General features: G+C 28.6%; 2 protein-coding genes and 1 long non-coding RNA gene across 3 annotated transcripts in view; all 3 read left to right on the plus strand.

Moving 5' to 3' along the window:
* The first annotated feature begins 56 nt into the window (after positions 1–56).
* On the plus strand, positions 57–14,146 carry LOC107998312 (von Willebrand factor A domain-containing protein 8). The gene is made up of 19 exons (XM_017057511.3): positions 57–1,556; positions 1,635–1,715; positions 1,788–2,209; positions 2,304–2,468; positions 7,600–7,758; positions 7,843–8,070; positions 8,157–8,363; positions 8,585–8,745; positions 8,818–9,100; positions 9,194–9,892; positions 10,174–10,554; positions 10,628–10,779; positions 10,991–11,432; positions 11,508–12,262; positions 12,346–12,656; positions 12,727–12,978; positions 13,154–13,548; positions 13,618–13,856; positions 13,938–14,146. The coding sequence occupies exons 1-19, from the start codon at positions 1,451–1,453 to the stop codon at positions 14,053–14,055; spliced, it is 5,556 nt and encodes a 1,851-aa protein (XP_016913000.2). The 5' UTR covers positions 57–1,450; the 3' UTR covers positions 14,056–14,146.
* A 647-nt stretch (positions 14,147–14,793) lies between these two features.
* LOC107998302 (uncharacterized) overlaps positions 14,794–26,768 on the plus strand; it is a 201,811-nt gene continuing 189,836 nt past the window's right edge. The window contains exons 1-2 of the mRNA XM_017057500.3: positions 14,794–15,135; positions 18,117–18,666. Of these exons, the coding sequence (XP_016912989.2) occupies positions 14,834–15,135; positions 18,117–18,666 (852 nt within the window). The 5' untranslated portion in view covers positions 14,794–14,833. The remainder of the gene's footprint in view (positions 15,136–18,116; positions 18,667–26,768) is intronic.
* Positions 16,584–17,332, plus strand: LOC133666227 (uncharacterized). Its single transcript, XR_009830053.1, has 2 exons — positions 16,584–16,709; positions 16,879–17,332. It is a non-coding gene; the product is annotated as an uncharacterized LOC133666227 (long non-coding RNA).

A 26,768-nucleotide genomic window follows, 5' to 3' on the forward strand; every position in this document is an offset into this window, starting at 1 on the left:
CATATTTCTGATTATTTAAAATTAGCATTATTCATATAAATTTTTTTTTAAATGTACAAAAAGTTTTAAATTATATAAATTATATATTCTATAGCATTGCTAAATAACATCAACTAATGTTAGGTAATCATATATATAATTTAATTAATCATATATATATAAAATTTCATGACACAACAAACAAAATTTAATTTATTATGAAGGTGCTCTTTTTCTGAGATTGCTTTACATTTCCATTTTACTGCCTAAATAGTATAGAAGAATAACATGTAGGAATCAAAGTAGATTTTTGTATCTTTCAATGTGATATACTGTATAGATTTTAATCTTAAGTAATTTATTTACATTTTATACTGTGCATAAAGTACTTAATGTTATGATTTACTATACAGAATAATCGCACTAAGAAAAATATTAATTTGCAAGCAAATAAATAACAAATTTAAGCAAAAAAAAAAAAAAAAAATGAAGTGCAATTTAATTCTTTTGATGTTATTATAATCATAATAAAATTTTAACCAAATTTTCTAAAATATGATAATCATTTATAATTATTTTGATTATTTAATAATCTTATGATTCTAATGTATAAATGTTTTATAAACATTTTTACTTGGAATCAATTTTTTGCAAATATTTATTATCAAATACAAAATTTATTTATATTTAAAAGTTTTGGAAGTTATAAATTATAGAAAGATTATTTATTTTATATATAGTATTCTAATTTGTGAGGCTAATCATAAAACATTTAGGCAGCAATAAATATATGATGGTAACATAATCTTTAGAATTATTGTAATACTTTTTAGTGTGATAATAAAAAATGTTATGCCATAATATAGAAATGTTTTTTGATTTTTTATTTACCATATATATATAAATATAATTATTTTTTGCAAATATAGAATAATCTAATTATTCATAGTGAAAAATCATTTCATATTTGATTTGTTTAGTAATTTTAAAAAATTAAAGATTGTTTATTAATTAGTTTTGTGCAATATTTTTCGATTTTACGACGAAATTTAGTAAATAATATCATTAGTTATTCAATATGTGATATATATGTAATATGTTTAATATATTACGAAACTTTGAAAGTCCAATATATTTTACTAAAACAAATGTAATGAAATAATGTGTTGAAATAATTATTGACGGATTTTTTTTAAGTATTTGAATTATTAAAAATTTATAAAATAACCTTATGTACAATTATACGTATACATAAGCAGTATTATATGAAAATATATAAATTTTTTTAAATTATTTTAATAATAAATAAAAATACTGATGATATAATATTATGAAATACTTTATCCGCGTTTTTTCGTTTTAAACTTTGAACGTATAATTAGTGTATTTTAATTAATCACTATTTTGTTAAAGTATATTATATATATATGTATTTTTCAAAGAAAAAGCATTTTTTTTGTAATTTTTTATAATGTTATATGTTTTTTATCACTTTCATCGCATTTCAACATATAAAGTTTTAACGAAATCCAAAGTGTTTCGTTCTAACCTTTCATTACTTACATGTAAAAAATCAGGTAAAAGAAATAAAAAAAGATTAACCGTTTATAAACATTGATGATATTATAGCTTAATTATTATATCTTAATTTTTAGATGGCATGATTGTTACAATTGGTGATGTTTCAAAACCAGTGAAATCGCCACAAAAACCTGAATATGTGCCTAAAAAATATTGTAAGTTAATCATATTTTTAATATCATTTCTCTTGAAATAAAGTAATATAACAATAATTTTTATTGAAATAGTATTAAATACATCTACACAAGAAGGAGATGCATCTATGTTAAAACATTTAAAATGGATGCTTCAAAAGGATATTTTATCTCAAGATATTTTTTTAATTGGTGGACCAGGAACTAGACGTAGAAAATTAGCTCTTGCTTTTCTTGAAGTCACAGATCGTGAAGTAGAATTTATTGCACTTTCAAGAGATACAACAGAAGCAGATTTAAAACAACGAAGAGAAATTAAAAGTGGTACTGCTTATTATCATGATCAAAGTGCTGTAAGAGCTGCAACAAATGGAAGAATTCTCATCATTGAAGGTGTAGAAAAAGCTGAAAGAAATGTTCTTCCTGTTTTAAATAATTTATTAGAAAATCGTGAAATGCATTTAGAAGATGGAAGATTTCTTGTTCCTGCATTGCGTTATGATAAATTATTAGAGGTATTAATGTTTTTATATTGATTTTTTATTATTATTTAATTTTATATTATTATTTATGAATTGATTTTATAAATTTACATAAAATATATATTAGACATACAGTCAAGAGGAATTAGATAATTGGAAACTTGTTAGAGTTAGTGAAGATTTTAGAGTTATTGCATTAGGTATGCCAGCACCAAGATATCCTGGACATCCACTTGATCCTCCTTTAAGATCTAGATTTCAAGCCAGACATATTCCACCTCCAAGTTTTAAAGTAAGTAATCAATTAAATATTATAAAATATTACATTTATATTTAATTAATTATAATACTATATATTTTATTATTTTTGATCTAAAATTTTAGTTTCTTTAGTTTCTTAATCTCTAAAAATACATTTTAAAAATTAATAATATAATAATATTATTAATATAATAATAATAATAGAATATAAAATAATAACTTAATAAGAAAAAATCATATATTTTATATGATACTTATTTCTACAAAAATTGCAAAATAATTTTTAAATAATATTTTAAATAATAATATTCTAAATAATTAGAAAAATAATTTCATGTTTCATTAATTTTATTATTAAATTACATTAGAATAATATTCGTCATTATATTAAAAAAAAAATAATAAAATAATATGTTATATAATATAGAACATATAATTTTTACAGAAAATCATTTAACAAAAACATTGAAAATTATTAGGTTTCAATAAAATTCTTTCTGAATGTATATTTACATATTATGTATCACTTACTTGCAATATGGAAATTTCCAAGTTCGTAAGTTCTAAGTTTCATGTGACAACGTTCAGTAATTACCAGCGCGGCTCGGAGGAGATCATGGCGTGTGTAATTTGCTAAAGTTTTACCTGATTTATGTGACGACGTATCGTTAGACATAGGAGGTCGCACAAACCCCTCCAGTCGTTCATCCCTTCCGGTGCCGGTTTCCTTCCTATATAAACTGTTCGTAGCTGCGCTATGGTCACAGTCATCGCAGTTTAGATCGCGTGTCGCGAAAACAGTGGAATCCTATTTGTTCTTCTGTTCAACTTAGAGTCAATATGTCGGAATTCGGTCGAATGACAAACTTATTTGACACACGGTGTTACTGAAGCTACAAAGAATTATAAATGATCAAGATTTATACATAAAAAACGTAAAAACATTTTTTTTATAATTAAATAGTATGGAAATAAAGAACATAAGAGACTATTTAATATTTGTTAAAAAAAATATTATATTATTTACATGTAAATTACTAGTGTTAATATATTTTTGAAGATAATTAATATTTTATATACATTTCTGTCTGTATATTATTAATAATTTAACGAATTAATAAATAATTGATAATTAAAAAATGCCAGCTATTTGGTCATCATCAGAAAGACCAATATCTGTTCGTACAATTTGGGTAGATGGTATTCGACACGCGATCTTATCACCCGATGATCCATTGATCCATTCTGAATCACGTCGACGTTCTCGTATATCAAGAAATAAAACTTACTCAACGGAATATCAACAGTTGGAATCGAGACTGGATCGATTGAATAGTTGTTTCACAAACTTGCAGATGGTAGTTAAGAAGAATCTTTCAGAGACGAAAACAACGTCTTCTCCGATGTATCGAAAACTATCTGCACCTCCTTGTTCTAGGATATCAACTAGTATATCTGATAATAGTATTATAGAATCTCTTTTAAATGATAATAAAAAAATTAAAAAAAAATATGGTTGTTATAAAGCAATAAAAGAAAATTCAAACTTTATCATCGATAATCATCTTTTTAAAAATAATATCGATAGAGAAAAAACATCAGAGTCTGAGCCAAATTTTAAATTAAATATAACGGAATGCAGAAATATCGAAGAAACATCCGATGTTTTTTGGAATCCATTATTTGAAAGAGTTCTTCAGTGGTTGGATTTCTCTGGAAGAACGCAAAACTTCATGAATGATTTTGAAGATCATCCTACGGAAAAAATAATAGATGAAGAGAAACAAAAATGGAGCCTTACTAAAAGGAGAATGCCTCATTTGAAATATGATTATTTCGAGGAGAAAGAAAGAATAACGATGAGAAACTATAAATTACGCAAAGAATCTAATTTAGAAAATTTTAAAAGAGAAGAAAATAAAATAACACAAAGTCAATTTCTTAAGATAAAGAATACGAAGGAAGAGATTCAAGAAGTTAACGAGACTTTAAACAGTGGAGAGACATTTATAAAGTCTAATGAAGAAGAATTGGAAAATAGAATGAAAGAAAAAGTATCATCAACGATAATGTCTTCTCCTGGCCGATTAAAGTTGCACATAGTAATACCGAATCTAGCTTACAAAGAAAACATGTCTTCGCAAGAATCGTTAATAGATGATCAAAAATAATATTTAATCAGTTATCATTATATATCATTATATATTAACTGTTGTGTAATTTACATCAGATCTTTTTAATATGTCTTATTACAATGTCTTTTAAAATGCTGATGAAAATTATTTTCTGCTGTAATATGTGTTTTAATCACTATTTGAATATTAATCACAAGTGATAAAATTTGATATTTTTAGAGATAAAAATTTATCAAAATTCAATATTCTCTTAATACTCTTAATACTCACATCACTTAAAGGTAATCATCTTTATCATGTACTATCATTTATTTTTTATTAAAAAATCTAAGTTTAATTTAGTATATATTATATAGTATATATAGAGTATATATAATAAAGTTAAATTTTTTTTATTTTTTCTTAAAAATATTTTAATACTACTTTATATATTAAAACCATAGTGTGCGAATATTAATGCAAATTTATATACGAGCTCGACTATTCACGAAAATATATTTTTCCATTTTTCATATATTCAGATATATACAAATTTTATTATCTTCATTTTCTTGATATTTCTCTGAAATTCAATAGATTGCAATAAATATCGTTTTATCGAGAGCCAATTCGACACCCATTATTCTGCGCGTGAAGAAGCAATGAAAATGGTGCCGGTGCGAGACATCGCGACCGATGAACCTTACACGCTTTAACATCGTTTGCATTAGTAAAATGTTACAAACTAAATAATATACGTGGCAAGGATTATTTAAAAAGTCAAATATAATTACAAAGTATTTAAGCTAACTTACTTCGCGATGAAACGACAGGGTTTTCAATAATATTTTGGAAAATTTTGCATCACGAACCTTATTTATTGTGTATTATTGTGTGGTGTACAATGAAAGTATTAAACTTTTCATACTTGCAATGTATAATACTTTCTTTTTTAAATTAAATATATATTTAAATTATATATTTCATACACTTTTAACGCAATTTATTTTTTTGTCTTATTTTTTTTCCAGAAATTTCTTCAATTTATGATTTTAATTGCACAGTTGCACAATCACGATATTTTTACAATGGAATTGAATATTTTACATAGTTAGTTAGTTTACATAGTTTTACATAGAACAGAGAACTGTTTGCTATTGTAGCAACTACTTGATTCATGAACTCAAAGTGCATTGAACTTCAATGATTTATTGAAGACCATAAATCGCATGTTAACAATTTCAAAAGAAATATCGATGTCATAATTATTCCGTATATTTTAACAAGTTTGCGAAGATTTGTCATCCAGAGACGTATATCATTATTTGCAAAGAAAGACCAGTGTCAATTTCACAATCTAACTTTTGTAAGAAAGTTTTATTCAACATTACAGCAGTTCTCTTAAATTGCATTCGTTTAACGGGTTATTAGATGTGACATATAAGCCAAGTCATAATGTGACTCAACATGCGATACAACTATATGCTATTCTAATACAAATTTCAACTTTTTATTGAAAGGGAAGAAAAGGTTTTAATTATCGAATATTTTTAATAATCATTAGTAATCGTTGGTATTACAAAAGCATTCAATTTTTTCGCTTACAAGGAAATTGCTTTTTATACATAATTACAGAAATTATAAACGTGATTATAGATTGTCTGCTTTATCACAGATATTTCTACTTGCATTTAGTATTACAGACAAAGTTATTATATCACTATTTATATCACTTTTAATATTATATAATTATCAATATTTTAAAATGAGAGTATTTCAAGGAACGATCATACAATTTTTCATATATTTTTATCTCTTATTTAACAAATATTATTAATTCAAAAAATTTGTATAATATATTTATATTTCATGATATAAATGTATGCATGTTTCTGCATACATTTTAAATCTTTTTTTCATTTCTATTAAAATAGATTTTAATAGATTCTTAGAATTTGAGAAAGATTCAATTGTTAAATTGATATCATGAAAGTTTCTTCTTTTTTCTATTCGGGATCTATTCCTAGAATCGTATGAATCGTATTTTCCGGGGAATCACGATAATCACGTCGATAGGTCTGAGAATGTAGCTCAATTGAAACTTTTCGATGGAAATCTGTAAGCTATCTAGAGGGTTTCGTGCCGACTGGTAGTTATTATCGTACTTGGCGCGCATTGAAGAGCTCTTTTGGTGTTAATCACTCGCGTGGACTGTTTCAAACAAATTGTGGTGTAACATTCCGTACGCGGAGTTGTTCACAATTATGCGGGATATGCGGTTCCTGAGTAAAAGGAAACAATGCGGATATCTCACGAAGATAATGCAACTATAACTTTGCTCGTTTTCGTTCGAAGGAGCGTGAATTGTGAACTTCTCTTTGCAGATTAAAAGTATCGTTAAATATGAATTTCGTGCACTCAACGATAAAACAGAGAAAATCTGAAAAAATTTCGTTGCGCTATCCAAGTAGAAACTTTATATAACATCACGGAAGAAGTATCAACACTCATTGTCCTGTAATATCAATAATTTTTAATCAATAATTTTATTACAGATAAATTATAATTTTTATTATTATTATTACTATACTAGATATTACATATTAACATACATATTACATATTACATAAGAATTTTTTGTAAATATATATCCATTCAAGTGAGAAATAATTTAACTTAGATGGATAACTTAATCAATTTTTAATTCTAATTGAGCTTGACAATTAATACTTTCGACAGAAACTTCATTTAAAAATGAATACAAAAATATGATAATATAAACTATAATTCAAATTAAAAAATAAAATTAAATATAATCTTAAATAATAAATTTTATTTATACTGTAATACATCTCCTAATAAATTTTAATAATATTAAAAAAAAAATTATAAATGAGTAGTCTTTATAAATGTTATCATAAAAATATATATTATAATTTTAAAATATTTTTTAAAACAATTTAATCGTTTGAAAATCTTGTTGATTTTTAAAAATTCTTTTTGAAAAAATTTAATATTTTTTCTTTTACGATGATATTTTTTTTTTAGGAACAATTGGACACATTAAAAAATTTAGCTACGCACACTGATATTACGAAATTAAGGCAATTATTATCGTGTTCGCACGCTTTCGTTACACAAGAGGCTGTGTCCTTAGGTCTTCCGGATTTCCCCTTGGATAATTTGTCATCAGTTACTATTATAATGGTATATACTTCCTTTTTTCTTGAAATTTGATCTACTTAACGAATTATAATACGATTAATACGGTTAATATGAATGTAACCGCAGGATAAATGTCCAAACCTGTCGGTGTTTGACATATTTTACAGGTGTTATCCGTATAAATTGTTTTTGGCGAAAGATGGTCAAAATGCTGTTGAAACTATACTGGAAACCTTTGATGTCTCAAAAATAACAAAGAAAGACAGTAAGATTTCAAATATTGATAAAAAAAATGAAGAGCAAAATTCGGTGAATATTAGCATAAAATATGCTGATAATGAAATAGGCTTGAATGTGAGTAAGTTGGTGAAACGAAAAAGAAAAGTAAAGTATGATAAATTCATAAAGATAATATTTCATTTGTACATTTTATTGAATAGGTTTCTTGCGGGAACAAGAACATAAATGAAAAAGGAAATAAATATGTAGAAACGAATTATCAAAATAATTTATTGACGAATATGTTGGAGTCGCATCTTGTTTCTGATTTTTGTTTAATTGGTCCAAAAGGATGTGGAAAATCTATTACTGTACAAACTTTAGCTAATTTATTAGGATATGAAGTAGAGCCTGTAGTACTCTATCAGGTATTATTATACATATTATTATACACTTTTCTATTTCAATTCAGTCAAATTGATCAATAGCATTTTTTCAAAAATTCTTTATTATAACATCAAAATGTATTAGTTAGTCCAATTTTTTCAGAAATTAAATGATTGGTTTTAATGTAATTTTGCATGCTTAATTTGAAATATAGAATATTGATAAAGACAACAATTAATATTTGAAATAATCAAAATTTTAGGATATGACTTCCAGAGATTTAATACAACAACGGACAACGTTATCTAATGGTGATACAGTTTGGAAAAATTCACCTCTCGTTGATGCAGCATTGCACGGTAAATTGGCTATATTGGATGGAATTAATAGAATCGATCCTAGCACTTTGGCTATATTGCACAGGTACACAGCTCTAAAAAATTTTTCAAAAAACTTTGTAATTAAATACAAACGATATGTTATATTTATTTTTAGATTGGTTCACGATCGAGAATTACAATTGCATGATGGTAAAAGACTCATCAGGGCAGATCGTTACGACGAAATAAAAAAGAAATACGATAAATCTGACGCAGAATTGTACGAATCAGGTGTATTGCGTATTCATCCATCTTTTAGAATCGTAGCTTTGGCAGAATCGCCTATCGTTAACGCGTCCTCGAGGCAATGGTTGAATTCAGAGTTGCTCAGCTTGTTCCTTTTCCACGAAATGAGACCACTCACCAAATCAGAGGAGATTCACATTATTCGGACGAAGGTGTTTAACCTAATTTCCAAGCGTTACATTTAAAATTTTAATGGAACCCCTCTTTTGCATACTGATTACAAGTGGTATGTTACACTGTTTTAGTACGGAGAACCTTCCACAGCTTTGTTGAATATTCTAGAACTGGCGCATGTACTACGATCCTCCAATGATCCAACTTTACAATCATTGGCCAGCTCTTTGAGCACGAGGCAACTTTTAAGGATAGCGGAGAGAATGCACAAGTTTCAAAACGACGATACTTACAACGCGGTGCATCGCGCTTGTCTGGCTCGTTTCTTACCGGCAATAGCGAAACAAGCGTTGGAGGACTGCTGCAATCGTATGGGTATTGTTCCAACGAAAAACGTGGTGGACGAAAACGTCAAGTGTCAAATTATCGGAAATACCGTGCAAATTGGTAACACGGTTGTCGAACGATACAACACGACAGCTTTAACGAAAGTACCTGACATTTTATTTTACGATGTGCCCCAACACATCGCACTTTTAGAAAATTTGTTGCAAGACTTTAGTTTGGGACAACACTTGTTGTTAGTTGGAAACCAAGGTGTGGGCAAAAATAAAATTGTCGATCGATTGTTACAACTTTTAAATAGGCCGCGAGAATACATACAGCTACACAGAGACACTACTGTTCAAACTTTGACTCTTCAACCGATGGTTAGGGATGGAAAAGTGGTGTACGAAGACTCGCCGCTCGTGCAAGCCGTTAAATTGGGACACGTGCTTGTCGTTGATGAGGCGGACAAAGCTCCGACTCATGTTACTTGTATTTTAAAGGTATGCTCGTGTAAATTATGTTATACTAGATTTAATCATTGAAGAGATTGTATTTAAAAAGATATACAATCTATTATAATCAACTAATAAATCTATTATCGGATAGAGCTAATTTGATATCTATAAAATCTTCGAATTTAAAATTTCTATGTATCTCAAATTTTTTGTTTAAGATTATATTAATTTCTACACTTTATAAAAAATGTATTCAATTGTGTGTGATTATATATTTATTTAGAAATTTTATTCATTCGTTCTAAAATGGTTTTTGCTGATTTCAGACTTTAGTTGAATCTGGTGAAATGATTTTATCAGATGGCAGACGTATAGTATCTTCTTTAACTTCTAATATAGACAATTCGAATAAAATACTGCTTCATCCAGATTTTAAGATGATAATATTAGCAAATAGACCTGGTTTCCCATTTTTGGGAAATGATTTCTTTGGAGCATTGGGTGATCTATTCAGTACGCATACTGTTGATAATCCAAGCGTTGAAAATGAGATTCAACTTTTAAAACAATATGGTCCGAACGTGGATGAAAAGATAATATTTAAATTAGTAAAAGCTTTTGGTAAATTACGAAATATGGCTGATCAAGGGCTGGTTTCGTATCCATATTCAACTCGAGAAGTTGTCAATATTGTAAAGCATTTAGAGGTGAGGTTTTTATATTTTATTTTTTAATCATTAATGTTTATTTATCATCAAATTGCTTTATTTATTTTTTTAGAAATTCCCTCAAGAATCTTTAGCTAATGTGGTACGAAATGTATTCGATTTCGATCGATATAGTGAAGAAACTTTTAATACTTTAGTATCTGTATTACATGAATATGGGATTCCTATTGGAACAAATCCCGCTAATATTGCATTAGCAAAAGAGTAAGATATTTAATAAAAAAGAATAATTAGACTAGAAAAAAATTTAGTAAAATAGAACAATTAATTAAAACAATTTTTATCTAATGTAAATATAATAGATAATAGTTTTAATGTATATTTTTATTTTTGAATAATACATTTACATATTTAAAAAAAATAAAAAACTAGAAAGAATATAATGTTTAATATTTTTTTTCCTTTTCCTTTACAGAATATCTCTACCAGAAAATCAAGTTAGTACTATTTGGAATTTTTCAAATAAACAAGAAGTACTACGCGTACAAGAAAAGTACATTAAATTAAAACCACCGAAAAATTTAATGCAAAAGTTTTTACCTTTAGATCGCATTGAAGCTAGATCAGCTTTATTTACTGAATTACAAAGTTATTGGACTATACCACTTAATAATGTTAATAATAATATTAGTGTAGTCGCAGGATTAGCAATTACTAAAGGTACAAAAAATGACGGAACGGATGATATAATTAATGTTCTTACTATGAATCCATTAAAAATATTTAGTATAAATCAAGAATCAGATAAAATTCAGGAAACTTTATTATATGGATTAATAAATTACGAGGAAAGTAACAGTCTTCGATTTACAATGGCGACTGATAATAATCAAAATATTTTAGTGTATGAAGAAATAGTAAGTATTTTTGAGTTAAATCAATTTTTTCTTATTATATATTTCTCATTATAAAATATATATATTTATTTTTAGAATGATGTTTTATTATTATTGAATTTAAACGAAGGAATTGTACGGAAAATAGAAATGTTATCTTTCTTTGATGCAGCATCAAATAAAATAACAAATGCTTTGAAAAATATGAATATTCGTCGAAAGATGAAATCTGATTTGTTGAAGTCTCATAATCAAATTATTTTTTATACCTATAATTCTAACAAGATAGAAGTGATCGATTTAAATCTCATGTGCTTTTACACGATTAATTTGCCGTTTAAGATACGATCAATTTTACTTCCATCAGAAAAGAAATGGTTAATTGATGACATAGAGAGAAACAAGTATATTCTTAAAAAATCCACATATTCGTCTCCGTGTCCAAATATTTTGCTAAAAGTAGAAGAATCTAGTAAACATAATTTCAAAACTGATTTATTCCTTAACTGCACTAATAGCAGTTTGAACAGTAATTTACTTAGTGCAGCATTGAAACAGAAAATAGATTCTCCAAATCGATTGCTTGTGAGTGACAATACCTATGCCAATATTGCTGTTGGATTTCCTGATTTAGATAGTTTTAATGAACTTTATTCTTGGCCAAGACCAAAATCTAGTAATAATTTTACTCCTACTATTACTATGGATAATGGACAAATTATTAAAGTAGTTACACCTCAAGAAGTTCCTGATGATGTTTTTCCAAAGACAGGACAAAATTATGGAATTGCTCGTTATTTGGAAATTGTTGATATTGTAAATCATAAACTACGTTATATACCTGTACCAGAGTAAGTATTTATGATTGAATTTAATATTGAATAATTATCTTTTACTTTATTTGTACTATCAAATTTATTATTTATATTTTTAGACCGGTTAACATATCGCAAATAAGTCAATTCATTTATCCCAATAAGTATTTTTTACATATTTCATCTAAATCAAATCAGGATCTTGTAACAGTAGATACAGGTGGTTGCGTTCGTCTTTGGGAAACATCATTAGTAAATATTGAAAAATCTCTTGGAACTTGGCGAAGAATGGTGGGAGATGATAATGAAAATTTGCAAATTACAAAAGAAAGATATTCTGGCTTAGATGTTAGTGGTCCTAAACACGGTAAAATCGATGAGAAAAATGAACCACATGTTGGAGGCAATACGTGGGCAGGAGGAACCGGAGGTATAATAAATAATGCATAAAATATGCATGAGTATGAAACCAGGACCGAAATGTATAATGAAAATTTTAGGAAGAGACACAGCGGGTCTTGGCGGAAAGGGTGGACCTTATCGTTTAGATGCTGGTCACACAGTACATCAACTTAGTGATGAAGAAAAAAATGCGGTACCTGAACATATCAAAAAGGCAGCGAGAGAAATGGGCCTCAAAGTATTTCAACAGCGTTTAAGAGAAATTAATATGAGTGAATACGATCATCAACTTTATTCTCAGTTTAGTAATGCTGTTCAGAAGGAAGTTCAAGCATTAAGAACTATAATAGGTTAACATCTTATAATATTTTTTTGTAAAATAATCAAAAATATATAAAATTTGATAGGCTTTAGTATATTACTTGAATTAAATAATTTTATTTTGAGAAATAATTGAATTATACTTGAATAGAAAATAATTATTTTAATTTAAAAGATTCAAAATATTTCAATTGCATTTTATAGATAGTTTACAAGCCAAAAGTAAAGAACGCCAATGGTGCAGGCATCAAACTTCTGGTGAGTTAGATGATACTAAATTAATTGAAGGACTAACTGGGGAAAGAACAATTTATCGAAGAAGGGCAGAAAAAGAACCTGAGCTCGGTACTCCACCATCAAAATCGAAACGTTTAAAATTAGTGGTGGATGTTTCTGGTAGTATGTATAGATTTAATGGATACGACGGGCGTCTTGATCGAGAGATGGAAGCTTGCATTATGGTAATGGAGGCATTTAATGGATATGAAGGAAAATTTCAGTACGATATCGTTGGTCATTCTGGTGATGACTATGGTATCGTTTTCGTAAATCATACTCACCCGCCAGTGAATAATAAACGTAGATTAGAAATAATAAAGGTAATAATAGTTAAGAAATGCTTCAATTAAACGAAAGATGCATTATTATGAAGGGAGTAATTTTTTCAGACGATGCACGCACATTCACAATTTTGCATGTCTGGTGATAATACTTTAGAAGCGACGCAACATGCAATTGCAAATTTAGCAAAAGAAGATGCTGATGAATGTATTGTTGTTGTACTTTCGGATGCTAATTTTGAACGTTATGGTATTCGACCTGAGATATTTGCAAAAATTCTTACATCAAATCCAAACGTTAATGCTTTTGCTATATTTATTGGATCCTTAGGAAATCAAGCCTTTAAGTAAGCATATTTTTTTTTAATATTCAAATAAAAATAATAATATTTAAAAAAAAATAAATATAAATGTTTGTGTATTTTAAGTTTAACCAAAAAGATAACTGCGGGACGTGCATTTGTTTGTATGGATCTCAAGGATATACCTCGAATCTTGCAACAAATATTTGCTGCTTCATTGTTAAGTACTACACAATCAAATTAATATATTATTAATGTACTATAACTTGTACCATTTTATAAATATTTATAATTGTGAATAATTAAGAAATATATTATAATTTAATTTAAATGTACATCTATGATGTTATTATTATTATTAAATTAATCTAATTCTATTATTTTTTTTTGTAGTTAATTTCAAAATATATGTCAATAAATATCTAATAAAAGTAAAAGATATAAAATATTATTAAATATTGATATTGCATTTGTTACATTTGAATATTTATATAAAAAATTCAAAACACGAATCTTGCCGAAATTAACCGAAAGTATACGAAGTTTATTCAAAACCATATATATCAAGATATTCAATTATGGTATTATAAATACCATCAATATAAAAGAGTTTAATTAAAATGTATCACAATACATGAAATTTGTATCAATATAATCAATATAAAAATAGAAGAAAAATACCTTTCTAAAGAACAGCATATTCAAATAGTTCGTAAAATGATCCAAAAAGATTTTTAAAATTATCAGGAAACATTGCACATTTAAAAAAAATATATATAATTCACATGTTGAATTAAAATATATATATTTCCATATATTTTCACTGAAAAATTAAAATATATCGTGTAAAAAAGGATTGCAGTGTGCGCGCATCCCTAGAAGTCAGGATTCCATGCGTGACAGAGTTGCCAAAAAACTGGGGGGTTACGGAACGAACCGAAGTTAGCCGAAGGTTGTCGAGATAAATCGAGAGAATCGAGTGGTGTGGGGCGTATATTTGTTAGTCGCACGCCGGTCGTTGAATGGAGCGGGTGTGGAGACGTGTACAAGGTGCCGGGCGTCGCAGTGCCACAGCTCGCTGTGGTTGCCCTGTACAGCCTTGTCAGCTGCACGTGGACCAACGCGCGAAACGAGGAGGTGGTCGGAAATCTCGTGGTGGACCGCAGACAATTGTGTGTAGTTGTCAAGTGCAGCCATGTCCGGTACATCCTGTACTAATAAGGGTTCGTCGTACTCGACCCGGGGTTGGCAACTGTGACTGTCCACCGGAATCACAACCTTGTCCGCATGTAGCGCGTACATCGGCTGTACGGCGGATTCGAAGGTAAATAGACAATATTATAAATTATTTCCCTTAATATCTTTTGTTTTTTTCTTTTTATTATTCTCTATTGCTCTTTTGCTTGACAATGTACATATTCGTTATGATCCATTATAATTTAAGGGGTGGAAGGAACGAAGGTCAAAGTAACTGTATGTGTTAATCGTATTTGTGAAGCTCGTAACGGCGCGAATATAGTTAACCTGAAACCTTTTTCTAGAATAATTGGTAGGGAATGTAATATGCGCTTAATTAACGATATAAAAGTGAATAATGAAATTAGGCATTATATATTAGTAAATAAAAGAGAGAGAAAGAAAAGAGATTAATAAATCGAAACATTTTCGTGATTTTATTACGTCAGATAAATGTAAGGTTATCGATTGATCGAATAGATATCTCGAAAGCGATTGATCGAAATAAATCGAATCTTGTTGTATTCATAGCTTCATATTCTACAGGTAGCTTACTAAGAAAGTGCTTCGATTTTGTGTGTTTCTTTATTTTAAAAAATTACGTTAAAAAGAATTTCTGTTGAATTTTTTATTATAAGAAAATCATTTCAAGAATTGGGATAGTTTTACGATATTATCGAATAGTATATGTGTAATCTATCGAATAGTATATGTGTCTTAATAAAATTTGAAATAGAAAAATTTGACATATTGTGTTACATGTATAATATATGATATATATTTACTAATAAATGTGAGTATATATCTATTTGTATGTCACAAATTAATATGAATCAATTATTAGTATAAATATTTTATTTTGTAAAGCACAATATCACTATGCTATAATATATATATATATATATATACACATACATACACATATAACACACACATATAACACATATAACACACATATAAATTTGCATATATCATATTCTCATAATAATCTTATATTTATTATTATTAATTATTATTTATTTATCAAGAAAGAATTAGATTTTGTGAAAGGATTAGATTAATACATATATTATTATTATTAATAATATATTAATATATATTATTTTTAATAATCCTTTTTTTTTGTTCTTCAAATAGAATAGAACTTTAAAATGATTTAGAGATTTTTTAATTTATTAAGAATAATATTTCTTAATATTATTATATATATGATTATTAAATGAATCATTATTTTTCATTATTTCAGCAAGATATTCATATATTTGTTACTGCAAAATAATTATAAAATTTATACTTACTATATATGAATGGTTGTCTCAAAGTATATTATTGAATTATTGAAAACTTTTTTATATGATTTAAAATTAAAGATAAAGTGTATTCTTGTAAGTATATTAGATTTTTATATAATATTATTTTTTATGATTTTTTTATTAATACAATAATTAAATTTAATATCTTATGATTTTTATTTATTAAAATTATTGAATAAATATAATTTTTCTTTTAGGATTTAAAAATATAGTATGTAATACATCAATTAAGCAAATTATAACAAGATAGGAATACAGACTCCAACATAAGATCAACTATATATTTGATTTATCTAAAATTCTATTATAATTCTATCGAGACTTCTAATTCTTGTCATGTTTGAAAAACGTAAGACTAATTTATGAATATAGATTATAAATCAGTAAATATCGTTTTTTTTGTACTTTTATTATTTTCATAATAGAAGTACGTTAAGTTTAGTCGTATATCATAGACATAAGTATAGATAGAATAAGAGATAGAATAAAGTGTTCTAAATCAAATTTATATTTGGCAGGATGAAATAAAATTCGGTCAAGTCCATTTAGGCTACAATAGATATCTGACAGATCATATTTCTGATTATGTGAAAAGCCAATAGCATTTGGTGGATTTATCTAGACTAGTATGAACCGAGTTAGAGAGGACTGGATATGACAGAAACCATTGAAGTATCAACATGATTCAGTAGGGATATAATATATCGTGGTACAATATGATTCGAATGGTCCAAAGTTCGGTAGGATTCAGCCAAAGTCGGATAAGAAAAATTAGTAATCGTTAAATTCAAAGAAATTTACATGTGTTATGTGGGAACATTTAAGATTTAGATGGATCGTAGTATATAAACTTTTAGTTATTAATGTTTGAATAGGATTCATGAATTATCGATATTATAAGTCAAACTGTCAATGATACATACCTTTGTAGAATGGAAATGAAGCATAAATTATATATATATTTAAATTATAGTTACAATTGAATTTAATTGTATCGAAAATTGTATAGAAAATTTCGTTTTTTAGATTCAAAATTTCAGAATTTCTCATTTTAAATTCTTTCTTTTTTAGAATTATTCTATGGAATTAAAATCTCTTTAGCAATTTAATCAATATATTATCATTTGAACTTGAGAAATTTATTCACTAATATATATTTCTTATTAGTAATAATAAGGATTATATTGAAGATATGTAAAAACTTTCTATTTAATTCAACTTCAAATTTCTTTAATAAGAAACAATGATACTTACTTTGCACATATATATATATATTTATATTGTTAAGAACATAGCAAAATAAGCTTACATTCACATTATGCACTAATTCATTAAAATTTCTATATGATAAAAAATAATCAAACATTTAATCACTTTTACAAATTAAGATCTCATGATCATCGTGATCAATAATTTGTTGCATGTGTCGTAAAGATTCAAATCTAATTTAAATCCAATCAATATCTCGTTACACGTATTAATGATGGAACAATTTCCATCATTCACCTTTCGATACCAAAAATGAAATGAAATATATTTCCACGAGTAATCATACCTTGAACTCCTAACAGTTTCATTTATAATTTAAAAACATTCAATCATTTTTTGAGACTCAACATTTGCGTACGTCATAAGTGGGCGGATCCAATTCAAATCCAATCAATGGAATTTCGTTCGTCTCCGCATAGCAAAACCAAACAATTTGCATCGTTCACCACTGAATATTCAATAAACCGTCCATTCTACCTTTCCACAGATGTGACTGTCCGGAGCGGCCTTGTCGACACTCGGCGGCAGGCGGTGGTACGCGGCATCGAGTGTCGGTGCAACCCTCTTCACCTACTTTCTCTCAAGCGAGCCAGTCGAATCAACAGCAGCAGCAGCCGTGCGAGTGCGCCGAAAGAATAAACTGCACCCACACAGGCGGCGGTGAGTGCGAGTGCGGCGAGGAAGCAAAGCCGTGTTCGCACACGGTCAGGCAACGCCGGTCCCGTCGCACGTGCGATTGCAGTGGAAGCGGTTCGCAACCGTGCAGCCATAAACCGCAGCACGAGGGTAGAATAAAGCGTGTTAAGTGCCGCGTGAGGCGCGCCGGTTGCGCTATGGCCAGGTGCACAGCGGAACTCGCGATGCTGCACCTGCACTGGGGCCTCGCCACCGAATGTGCCCCCTGCAGACCCCGTGCGCTCACGCGACGGCTGTGCAGGAGGCAGCAAAGCGACAACGAGCTCTACAGGAGCAACAGTTTCAAATTTGAACGGTTCGAGAGGAGCAAGGACGAATGCGCGACCCCTCTACGGAAGCAGGTGAGTACCTTATGATTATCACTGATTCGCCCCATATATTGGCTTGCAGAAATAATTTATCGTATTTTCTATCTCTCTCGATAAATATGTGTTATTTATTCATCGGAGTTTTAAACTTTGGATAATAACCGCAAAGATCCAAGCGGTACTAAGGTCTTTTGGGATTTTGTAAAATTTAACCTGCTAATATGTGTAGGCAGAATATTTAAAACTGTGCTAACAAGGTATCAAAGTGTAATGTTGACTTTTTAATGGGCTTTTGCATGATACGATAGGTCTTAAATAAGTGAAACTAGCACAGTATCCAATTTTGAGGACGAATGATTAATAGTTTATCAGGTATTTAATATAGAAGCTGATGGTTATATATTTTTCAAACTATGAACTTGTCTCTTTTTCAGTTCAGTTTTATAGTTTATTTTAAATCGAACATTTTAATTTCAATTATTAAAATAACAATTCAGATATTAGGAAGCTTGAATATTATTGAAAGAATTAAAAAATTCATCGTTGAGAAAACGATGAGGAAAATTTCGCGTTTTCTTATAATACAAATTTCCTTACCTTCGACCACTTCATTTGGAATATTTTTTTAATCGAGAAGAAGTGACATTAATTCATATCAATTACTCGTATACTTTATTCATGTACACGGAAATGCTTTCTTTCATTTATAATGAACGTAACAGGCCGAGCTTTTCGTTTCACTTCTTCGAAATATACGCATTCGGAATAATGGCATTGTAATACGTATAATGGAAATCCTCTGTTATTCGTTAGGTATAAGCCACTCATAAAAAAAAAACATGTTTGTCCGCGTCCTTTGTTCCTTCTCTTTCGACATTTTATTAATTAAATCGTTAAAACAATTATGCCCCGTGTCTGATCAACAAATTCCACAATATGCGAAACATTATTTTCAAGTCTCATTATCAATTGACTGAGTTTCGCGTACACATATTGCTTTAATTAAATCAAATAAAATTCAATCTACAAGTATTGAAGACTCGTTTGTTTGTCAAAATGATACGAGGGCCGGTCAAGCAGTTGAAATATTTCTTAAAGTAGCTTTCTTAAAAGTCTTAATTCACCTAACAGCCCTGTAGAAACCAGTGGAGCTACAACGAGTTCTACTTTGAGAACAGCTTTAAGTTTGAGCTCTCTTTGAGTGTAGATATGGTATCCCACTTTGAGGGTAGACGAATATTTGCGGTATACGCTTCGCTGTCAATATGTACACGGTTTTTCATTCGTGCTTTGCAATTTCGTATTAACGAGAAAAAAGAGGAAATTTATGTATATTAGGAGCATGAAAATATCACGTGATTGGAAAACTTGAAGTTCCATCAATTGTATAATAAATACTTATTGACAGTATTGGTTGAATATCGATCACTTTTTATTACGAATTGAACAGCAATATTTCCTTTATGAGATACGCAATCACGATTCGTACTATTGCTCGTCTTTACTTTTTCTTTGATTTCTTCTATCTTTTATCCTTTTTTTGGAATGAATATTTGAACATCATAGCGAATCTATTAATATTCGTCCATCTGAAGATATCTTCAAATACTGCTTATGAAACGTCTTAATCCAACAATGGTATATTCATATGAATAAACGATAATGATTCAGAGATTATTTATTTATTTATTGATATTCTTTGTACGTGAAAAGCTTTAGGTAAATATGATCATGGTACTATTCTTAAATTAACCAAAAATTATATAAATATAAATATACATACATTATAGGTGCTTTCTATATATTCTTCAAAAGATTAAATCAAATATGAGATCAGTTACTGCACGATTTTTGTATCATTTCGATTATTTTCTAATAACGAATAGCTTTTCGAAAAATGAATCGAATTTTTATCAATACAACGTTCGATTGACAACTTTTCAAAACAGTGGCCGGACGAAGATATCGTACATTAAAGAAACTAGTATCTTAAACTTTTATTGTGCAAAACGTGTCCTCAGGCGAGAGGAAGATGAAGATTGCACCTGTGATGGTATATCGGATAAGACGCTTCCAGGGATTCTATCCCTGAAAAGAGAATTTAAATTGAAGCAAGATGGAGTTACACCAAGTTCGTGAATACGAAACAGTCGAAGCATGCTGCTTTTATGATACTCACCGACTAGAAAAGGGGGGGTTTCTTAAGTGGATTTCACAGACGTGGCGATATCGCGCCGTTGAAATTTCCTGCAAGCGATGGATGCAGGTTACACGGTTACACGGGCGGAAAACTTTTGCAACGTTATACTCGATATCGAATAACGAACAACGTTGAATATTTGTGACGTAGATTCTCGTTTATTCCAAGAATCGAAGTACCTGGAAAGAGAGTAAAGTTAGTAAAAATGGCAGGGAAAGATAAAAAGATATTGGAAGTGATAAAAATAATGGTGTTGTCGTTACATCATTGATATTTATTCAATTATTATAATAATTTTATACGAGAAAATTTCCTTTTAGATGTACGGCTTGTATGCGTGTCGAAACTATGGCAGTAGTATAAGCGAATTTATAGTCAGGCATTTGGTATCGCTCGAATAAGGAATATTTGCATAAATATACTGGTTAAATAATTTTCAATTGAGATTGTTTGTATACGATCCTTCATTCTGAAATTTATTTCTAAAATTTTTGAAATTTATTCTTTTGTATTTTTTTATTATCTTTCATTTTTCAACTTACGTAAATTGAAGACGTTGCGTGTAAATAAAGTTTTGATAACTATATCGCGATAGATTAATGTAAATAAAAAAGATTTTATTTTAGAACACGTTACACGTGAAATGCTCGGTGACAAAGACATTAAAACGCTCGTTTTCAGACGAAGGCATCCATGTTTGAAAAATTGCTTAACAGCTATGGAATATAGAGTAATACGATTGACGTTTGTGATACCAGAGAATCGGTAAAAAAAAAAAAAAAATGACAGAACAGTTATTGGAGAATCTTTTTGTCTTCCATGTATTATATGTGCTTCGTTTCACTATTTGATTCGAATATATGTTTCATCCTGCCTTTGCAACGACTATCATCAATATCGATATCACGTTATTGAGTTATTTGGATTTATCATTGATTATCTCCTTCAACAGAGAATAATTTTTAATAATATTTTTAAACAATAAATAAAATATATAAACAATTTATTTAATAGATTCGTGGAATATCTTTGAAGGTTTTTTAATTAATTTAAAAATTGATACACAAAAAATCTTTAAATAGGAGTTCTGTTTTATTGGATTTTTTTATAATAAGAATTTTTAATAAATAAAAATTCGACTTACAGAGATTTTATTCGGAGATTAATATTTTTCAACTTGTAGAGAGTCAAAGAAAAAGAAAAAGAAAAGAACAAATTTAGCTGTTAGACATCACTTCAAAAATAGTTAGAGATCAATTTGATTTACACATATATGTATTTCATTTTGCAGAGTTTAAAAATAAATTTAAATTGAAATTATGGAAAATAAAATAAGCGTGTGAATAAAAATTTAAATTCATATTTTGAAATATTTTCAGTTGAAGTAGAAGGAAATTAACAAAATTATTATTCTGTCCAGTTATATTCAGTAAGATTTGATAAGAGTATTGATTAAACCTACAAAGGTTCTTGGAAATACATATTTTATTTATTTGCATATCTTAACTCTACTGAGAGTTAAAATGAAAAATTTTTTTTTGAATTAATCGTCTCTTAATTAATCTCATCTCAAAGTAGAGAAAAGTGTGTCTTTTTTTGCTGAGTATTTGCATTTAACTTGGATTCTCTGACGATGGTACTTCTTGCTCTATATGTACATTATATATATACATATAAGGCTTTTCAACCGATCTCGGTTGACTGTTAACCTATTTGTATGTGTTAATATATTTGCAATAGAATTTTTATCCCTTTTGGATGGCTTCTTAAAACATGAAACACGTATAACGAGAGGCGCCTACTTATGCTGCTAATTATCCGTGTGCTCTTTATTTCTGGGTGCCAAAGTGCTCTTCTCAAATATCATTTAACTTCTTATTCCAGAAAGAGTAAGACTGTTCTGAAATGATCCATTCAACCGCATTCGTGTCGTGAAAAGAGAACTGAATTTTCATTGATTTCGTGAATAAAACTTTAGAAAATTCAGTTGAATCCATACAAGTATATTTATATTAATGGATTTTCCGAATCGAACAATTATTTTCTTCGTGTTAAAAATCATTTATTGAAATAGGCATATAAGAAAATTAATTTTCTAAATTCTTTTTACGAAATATAGATAAAAAAGTCCCTCCTTTGATACTAAAGATCATTTTTTAACGGTTCTATATTTTTAGAGTTATCAAATTTAATAATATGCAAGCTTTATGTGGCGTATTTAACATCAATTGTACAGCTACATCAAAACTTGACTGTACGAAATTTTTCTTTATTCAATTGTAACTATTATAAAGAAAATAGATTTATATATCATTGCAGACAATAACTTTTGTAGATCGTAGTTTATATTTTCAATAAATTATTAAAAGATTGACGTATAATAAAATATCCTTTATACGTCTACACGTTTCCTCCCATTTATGAAACTTAATTATTCTTGGTACACTGATACGGATGCGGAATATGAACTATTGTGGTTGAGGAAATATCTCTGCGTATTTTGTATATATCCCTTCCTGTATAGAGATTTATTATTATTAAATTAATACACATATTAATACTAACTAAATTAATTAAATTAAATAAGAATAATTTTTTAATCGAAATTATATATACATTCAAATAAATATGTTTAGTTTCATTACAATTATTATTACGATTAAAAAAATTAAATACGATATAATCATGTTAAAAGTCAATATTCTCTTAATAATAAATACAATTGTATTTTTTTTCCTTTTTTTTCCTGATAAATCTCAACTGGAGCAATCCTTTTTTTGTATTAAAGCTTTGCTCCTGAAGCTTAACAACGAATTTTCCCGCCAATTAAGCTGCATGCAAGCGTACACTTAATCGCAGTGCACCGACCATTTACACTTTGGAAAAAAAATATTAGCAAGGATTTTTCTCTCAAAATTCTCTTCTCTCAAAATTTGTGCAATAGTTAACGCAGAATTCCTTCATTTTCACGAAGAGTTTTTCAGGAGTATAAATATATATACATATACAGACATACACATACATATTTACATAGGAAGTGAATGATTTAAATATGACGCCATTTTGAATTTACGCGTTCTCATTTATTTCGAGAAGGGAATGTGCACGCTGGAAGAAAATAATTAAAAATTTAAATTTTTACATACCGTTTCACTTCATTCAAATTCTAAGAAAGTTGTAATCGCAATTAATCAAAATTTAAAGATTAAAGATTAAATAATTAACGATGTGGCGTACCATTCCTGTTAATTATTCGCCTCATTAAACGTAATTTTTCAACGCGGAGCACAATTCACGTGCGCGCTTCGTTACCGTGACACAGCATTGTACGAAATTCATTAAGTTCTTCCCTGCACGCAGTAATTAATTAAGATAGGGCATCCATGTCGCTAGTTGAACTGACAGAAAGTACTCTGCTAGTTTGAAAATAATCTAGTTACATAGTTGCGATGAAATTACCGTCGTTGCTTGGTAAATAAAATTAAACTGGCGTCATTTATTTGCAGCGATATACACGTTTTTGATGAACGTTCAATCGGGTTGCACGTCGATTGATTGCTATATTTTGAATGGGAGAACGGCCCATCGTGCACCCTGCAACGATTTATTCTTTGTAAAATTGAACGGTAACGATAAAATCGATTAACTGTAGCATATTGTATAACAAGAAGAAGGTTAGAAAGAATATTAAAAATATAAACGAGAATATAACGTGAGTCCAATAATAGTCTTCGTGAATATTTTACGAAAATTCAATTGGTGATTTTTTATTATAAAAATCGAGGAAAAAATTCAGTTTTTAAATTTTTCTTTATGAATATAAACGTGAAACAAGATGTACTGGAGTGATTTTCTTTTAAACGGAATTTCATTTCGAAGGAATGTTATCGTCCCTTAAAATTTCCTCTCTTTGGAGAGATTTTTTTAAGAAATTGTCCAACTTATTATGCTGTAAATATTCATCAATATTTAAGATTTTAAATTACGAGGAAATTTAATTGTAAAATAATGTTTTGAATCTCGATATTATTCCCCATACGAAATTATTCAAAATACGCATGCCAGGTTAATTATAAAGCTTTACACGATCTTACGTAGATAAGATAAGTTAAGATTAACTTAACTTTAATAGTTAATTTGCATATTGAATTTCTATTTATCCAATCTGCCTATTTCCTAATTAAACCTTTTTTCTATTGCACATATATTTATTGTTTTCTTTTTTCAAAATTAAACTTGTTTGCAAATATTTGAATTGGAGCAAAAAAAAAATTAATAAAGTAACAAAGAACGCGTCAATGACTGAGCTAATACAATTTCTTTACATTAATTTTGATGGAAGCGATATGAGAATACAAGAGGATGGTGAATATAAATTTTGCATATAATAAGAAATGGTAGAAAGACTTCTTCATTTTCTCGAGGAAATCGATTGCATAGCACTGGCCCAGTTTCAGGCAATTATCGTCTTGTTCTTTTCTTTTCTCATCGCCAAGCAACTTTCTATGTGTTAAATAAGTGGTTTGAGAATACGTTGAACGAAATGAGAAGTGCCATGCCAACGAACTCTTCTGCATCGCCACTTCGAGAAATAGAAGGCGGAAATGAAATTTCATTAGCAATGTAAATAGAATTGGAATGGGCATTCTGGAGTAGAATTTTCAAGAATTACCAACAGACTTGTCTTTCACTTTTTTTTTTTAAACGATACTTTTATTTTTTTGCCATTTCCAATTGTTCTATCGATTTACATGGCTTTTATGTGAATGGAAAAAAATGAAAATTACTGTTTTCACTGTTAATTAATATTCCGGTTAGCTGCTACTATGTTTTGTCAAGCAGAAAAATTTCTGTTTCTTTGAGTAAGAAATTATTTTCCCATAACGCTCGATCTTGGTGAAACTTTAGACCATTAGTATGTACATTTTTATCTTCTTCTTTTTGATAATCTCACAAAAGGATCTATCGCGAAAGGAACGATATTCTTTCTTTAGAACGTAGCTCGATTGTTTCGTTTGTGAGATTAAAGCCATTTTCAAACAAATGCGCCTGTCTTGTAAAAGCTATTTTCTGAAAATTGTCGACATTTCAGTCTTTCTGCCTGTGTCTCGAAAGAGGCAAGCCTTGTTATAAATTCTATTCCCAAATTTAATTTTATAGTTTTCCTTGTTCTGTGCCCTTTGAGCTTTTTACAACGAAAGCTGCTGCTACGCGCTCTGCTTTTCCTCTATTCTAGAGTGTCCCGTTACTCGCGATACAATCGGTTAAAAAATGATCTCTCAGGAAAGAGTGAATGAAAAAGAAAGAATAAATTTTTGAAATTTTCAAGTGCAAGCGAAATTAGATATAGGAATATATCGATAATAACAAGATAACGCAGAAAATATAGAATAAATTTCGTTTGTTTAATTAGAGAGAAGAGAAGGCGAGAGAGAAATCATTCCCCCCCTTTTTTTTTATCAATCACATAATCAACAATTCTCTTTTACAATTTCATCACATTTCATCGGTTGATAAACGTTTATTATGGATGAATTAACTTTTGCCTAATAATTTTTAAAAAACGTTTCCTTTTTCGTTTACTTTCACACACCAATGGGACTAAAAAAGGGACTTCTTTTTGCGGCGAGAGAAAATGTTTATTTTCACACGTCTCTTGTCCCATTATTTCTTAATTCGCGCTTCGTGTTTTCAGAATACAAATATTTGTGAAGCTTTGCCATCGCGTAACATCCTGTCACGAAGTTAGTGTTGCTCGCAATAGAATTTCCCGGGGGAATTTCCCTTTGTACAACAATATTCCTCTGGTTCTTCTTCTTTCGTCACTGCAAAAAATTTTTCATTCCAAACACCGTATGCACATTTATTTATTTTTTTATCACGAATGGAAATTCTACGCTACCAAAAAATAGGAAATACACGAGAATAGTTAAAA

Source organism: Apis cerana, linkage group LG6 (genome assembly GCF_029169275.1).
Source record: "Apis cerana isolate GH-2021 linkage group LG6, AcerK_1.0, whole genome shotgun sequence".
Taxonomy (NCBI): domain Eukaryota; kingdom Metazoa; phylum Arthropoda; class Insecta; order Hymenoptera; family Apidae; genus Apis; species Apis cerana.